The sequence below is a fragment of the Nycticebus coucang genome, chromosome 4 (genome assembly GCF_027406575.1).
Source record: "Nycticebus coucang isolate mNycCou1 chromosome 4, mNycCou1.pri, whole genome shotgun sequence".
Lineage (NCBI taxonomy): Eukaryota > Metazoa > Chordata > Mammalia > Primates > Lorisidae > Nycticebus > Nycticebus coucang.
In genome coordinates this window covers 91,106,445-91,111,379 of record NC_069783.1, presented here as the reverse complement: position 1 = coordinate 91,111,379, position 4,935 = coordinate 91,106,445, and the positions used below count along the sequence as shown (strand labels likewise).

The 4,935-nt window shown below is 44.7% G+C and overlaps 1 protein-coding gene across 1 annotated transcript; it reads left to right on the top strand.

Moving 5' to 3' along the window:
• The first annotated feature begins 1,627 nt into the window (after positions 1–1,627).
• Positions 1,628–4,114, top strand: LOC128584359 (voltage-dependent calcium channel gamma-3 subunit-like). Its single transcript, XM_053589356.1, has 2 exons — positions 1,628–1,648; positions 1,963–4,114. The coding sequence occupies exons 1-2, from the start codon at positions 1,628–1,630 to the stop codon at positions 2,743–2,745; spliced, it is 804 nt and encodes a 267-aa protein (XP_053445331.1). The 3' UTR covers positions 2,746–4,114.
• The last annotated feature ends 821 nt before the right edge of the window (positions 4,115–4,935 follow it).

The window sequence follows — 4,935 nt, the reverse complement described above, 5'->3', positions numbered from 1 at the left end:
ATTGTAGGTTCATCCGTTATAACACGTGCAGTGCTCTGGTTTGGGGATAGTGGAGGAGGCGGTGCCTGTGTGGGGAGGGGGAAAATCTCTGTAGTTTCCTCTTATGCTGTGAGCCCAAAACTGCTGTAAAAACTGAAGTCTATTAAAAAGAAGCAGAAAATGAGGAGGAGGAGGAAGTTGTTAATATGTCACAAGGCCCAACCTCAGAGAGTTGGCATCAACTTTCTGAAGTGTTCCCTCACCCATCCCTCCCCTCAGTCCTAGCAGGGGAACTAACTGCTCTTTTATCTCTCTTCCCTTTGTGTATTAGTCTAACTTCTTTTGTAGTTTTTTTTTTAATTATAAATTATCTTTTATTTTTTATTTTTTTAAATTTATTTATTTTTATTGTTAAGTCATAGCTGTGTACATTAGTGCAATCAAGGGGTACAATGTGCTGGTTTCATATACAATCTGAAATATTCTCATCAAACTGTTCATTGTAGCCTTCATGGCATTTTCTTAGTTACTGTATGTAGGCCTTTGCATTTAGTAAGTTTTGCCTGTACCCATTCTAAGATGTACCGTAGGTGTGGCCCCACCCATTACCCTCCCTCCACCAAAACCTCCCCCCTCCCTTCCCCTTCCTTGGCCCTTTCCCCATAGTCTTGTGCTATAGTTGGGTTACAGCCTTCATGTGGAAGCTATAATTTAGCTTCATAGTAGAGTCGAGTACATTGGATACTTTTTCTTCCACTCCTGAGATACTTTGCTAAGAAGAATATGTTCCAGCCTTTTGTAGTTTTTTGTATCACATTTTATTATAGTGTTTACAGGCCTCACTTCCTGAGCTATGATCTGCGGAGAGCAGAGGCAGTGTCCCACTTTGTTGATCTTCTACAGTGCTAGGAATGCTACATTGTACAGTTCAAAATGTTAGCTCTGAATGTATGAAGGGCATTCTATAGCTGCTGTTTTAATGCATAGCTGAAGATTTTGCCTCAGAATCTGTTCTTCAGACTTGAGGGATCCTTAAATAGCTGCCTCCGGCAGAGTATGGTGGCTCATAACTGTAATCCTAGCACTGTGAGAGGCTGAGGAGGGAGCATGGCTTGAGCTCAGGAGTTCAAAACCAGCCTGAACAAGAGTGAAGCCCTGTCTCTACTAAAAATAGAAAAATTAGGCAGGAGTAGTGGCAGGTGCCCGTAGTTGGAGCTACTTGGGAGGCTGAGGCAGGAGGATCACTTGAGTCTAAGATTTTGAGGTTGCTGTGAGTTGTAATGAGTCCAAGATTTTGAGGTTGCTGTGAGCTGTAATGACAGAACTCTACCCAGGGCAGCAGAGTGAAACTATGTCTCAAAACCCCCCAAAACACAGCTATTTCCAAGTGAAAAATCCCAGGATGTGAGTGAGCGAGCACTGAGGAAATTTCCTAAGACTGAGTAATAACTAATCTGCACTGAGTCTCTTCAAATAGTGGCATAGGACTCTAGTTTTGGGAAACTTTCCTCCTTAGAGACAACGTAACCAAGTGTAGTGTGAAATCTGAGACCAGGCTTACTGTGGGGTGATGTCTGTCAGTTGGGAGATGTCATGGATGGTGGTGAGAAGAACCCAGTTTCTCAGAAGGCACCCCTGCCACCTCCCAATGGCTGCCCGAAGTTCTCTGGTTAGAGCTTCTTACAGGGCTTAGCAGTTAGATATATGTAAAATGTGTGACATGTATTCCTGGGAGGGATGACATTTTAAACTTTTATTAATCATTATACCTTACTGGGAGTCATATGTAATATAGTTCTTGAGAGCAGGTTTTAAGAAAGGGATGGAAAAAAACAATAAAAATAATGGTACTAAGAGTAGAAAACAAAAGTTAGCTAAGAATAGGGTACCTAAAATAGCTTTTTGTTACTTCCTGAATTTGTCAGTATTCAACGGACAAAGTGAATATTCTTTGTTACACAACTGCTTTAGTTTTAGGACTAGGGCATACTTTTTATTTTGAGAAATCACATTAAGTTTGTTTCCATAGGGGCTTTCCGAAGTGTGTGCAAGAAAATCGATCACTTCCCTGAAGATGCTGACTATAAGCAGGATACGGCTGAGAATCTCCTACGGGCTGTGAGGGCTTCCAGTGTCTTCCCCATCCTCAGCGTCACACTGCTGTTCTTCAGCGGGCTCTGTGTGGCAGCCAGCGAGTTCCACCGCAGCAGACACAATGTCATTCTCAGCGTGGGCATCTTTTTTGTCTCTGCAGGGTTAAGCAACATCATCGGCATCATAGTTTATGTATCAGCCAACGCTGGGGATCCTGGGCAGCATGATTCCAAAAAAAGTTACTCCTATGGCTGGTCCTTTTATTTCGGAGCCTTTTCTTTCATCATTGCGGAGATTGTAGGAGTGGTTGCCGTGCACATCTACATTGAAAAACATCAACAGTTACATGCCAAATCCCACTCGGAGTTCCTGAAGAAATCTACTTTTGCCTGCCTCCCGCCCTACAGGTATAGATTCCGGAGGCAGTCATGTTCTCGGTCCACGGAGCCCAGATCCCGAGACCTGTCCCCCATCAGCAAAGGCTTCCACACCATCCCTTCCACTGACATCTCCATGTTCACCCTCTCCCGGGACCCCTCAAAGATCACCATGGGGACCCTCCTCAACTCTGACCGGGACCACGCTTTTCTACAGTTCCACAATTCCACGCCCAAAGAGTTCAAAGAGTCGCTGCATAATAATCCGGCCAACAGGCGTACCACGCCCGTCTGAACTGACCTCTGGCCTCTGCCCCACGCCCAGCACAGCCTTGGGGGAAGTGCACAGAGGTGTCTCTGAGGTTGCATGGCATGGTCCTCGTGATGGTATTACTTTTTACAAAGAATGAAACCAAATGGACTCAGCCCTCTCCCACATTTGCCTGTCCACCTCCAAGTCCCCAGCCCGCCCGCCCTCACTCACTTTTCAAGCCAATCTTTAAGGTCATTCCTCTCTCTGTGTCTGTGCCAGATGTTTTCCTCTCTTCCTTCTTTACTGGAAGGACCTTCACATTCTTCCCTCCTTGGAAGAGGACTTTACTAAAAGTCGTGGGTGGTGGCCAGAGGGGGGATTTCTGAATCCCCATCAGGCGCGTTCATAGCTGTCCCCATTGTCTACCCACACAGATCCTCAGGAAACCAACCACCCAGGTGGCCCTGAGGGAGGCATTCACCTTTCCGTGTTAGAAAAACATGACCAGAAATCAAAGATGTCAGAGCCCCGAAGCAGCTACTGTAATAAGCACTCATGTTATTAAAGGTTTTGCCTTGTCATAAAAAAAAAAAAAAAAAACGAAATCACATTAATATTGCTTACAATAGGCTCGGTGCCTGTAGCACAGTGGTTGCAGCACTGGCCACATGTACCGAGGCTGGCGGGTTCGAACCCAGCCTGGGCCTAGTAAATATTGCTTACAATAGAAGCATTGGGAACATAGGAGTTAGCCAGATGCAGTGGCTCACATCTGTAATTCTGCTCTGGGAGGCTGAGGCGCGAGGATCACTTGAGCTTGGGAGTTTGAGACTCATCTGAGCAAGAGTGAGACCCTGTCTCAAAGAAAGAAAGAAAGAAAAGACTAGAAAGGGAGAATGTAGGAGATTTATTTTAGTCAGGGCTCTGCTGCTCATTTGCTGTGAGAAGTCACTTACCCTCTGAACTTTGGTTTTATTCATTGATAAAATGGGCAGAATGATACCTGCTCTGCTTACCTCACAGGGTGGTTGTAAAAATCCACGGAGATGGCTGGAAGTAAAATTCTTTATAAATTAGATGAACAAGTGTATTATTTACAGCTGATGGTAGCGTGACAGGATGAGTGCTATGAAGCTCCACCACTCAGCGTCAATAGAGTTTATTGTTGATAGTATCCCCCAAAAAAGTGTCTTTCAGTTCCCTTGTTCTTTTAAATTTTGAAGAAGCTTCTATCAGGTTCAGAAAAGGAATCTTATCGCATTTATGAAGAAGCCAGTTATTGAAACTTTTGGTAGATTTTAACTGTAGGCACACATGTGCTTGCAAGGATAACTAGCTAAGGAATGCTATTTTGAAAGAGAAAAGCTGTTCTTTGACCCTTTTCTTTGGGACCGTTTGGGAAGGAGAATGATGTGTCAGAGCAGTTCCAGAGATCACTTGGCAGTTACAAATGCTGGGGTAGGGAAACCTCTCCTCTGCAGTTGTGTAGCTCTTGAACTTGCAGGACTTAGAGCTAAAACGCATTATGAGGTCCAGGTAGAGCCCCCAACTTACAGATGTTTGTGTCTCCTCGTTTCCAGAAATGAATATTTATTTATTTATTTATTTTTTTGTAGAGACAGAGTCTCACCTTATGGCCCTCGGTAGAGTGCCGTGGCCTCACACAGCTCACAGCAACCTCCAACTCCTAGGCTTAGGCGATTCTCCTGCCTCAGCCTCCCGAGCAGCTGGGACTACAGGCGCCCGCCACAACGCCCGGTCATTTTTTGGTTGCAGTTTGGCCGGGGCCGGGTTTGAACCCGCCACCCTCGGTATATGGGGCCGGCGCCTTACTGACTGAGCCACAGGCGCCGCCGAAATGAATATTTATTAAATGACTGAGGACACATATCACAGAGAGCACGAAGGGGCACTATCTTCAGAAAGTGCTGTAAACCTCAAGATCACTTGAAGTTCTCATTTTAATTATATATATTTATTTTATAGTTATTTTTGTCTTGAGAATGTTGAATAATGAATCGTTAGTTTTAATTGTTTGAGGCAGCCCCTCTGACTGAAAACAGTCCAGGCTGACTTCAAAAGAAAACATTTACTATTCAACATTGATAAACCTAAATCAGTATGAAAGAACTTTAGTTTGACATCTGGCTTAGTATAAGATAAAAACATTCTGTAGAGGGCGGTGCCTGTGGCTCAGTCGGTAAGGCGCCGGCCCCATATACCGAGGGTGGC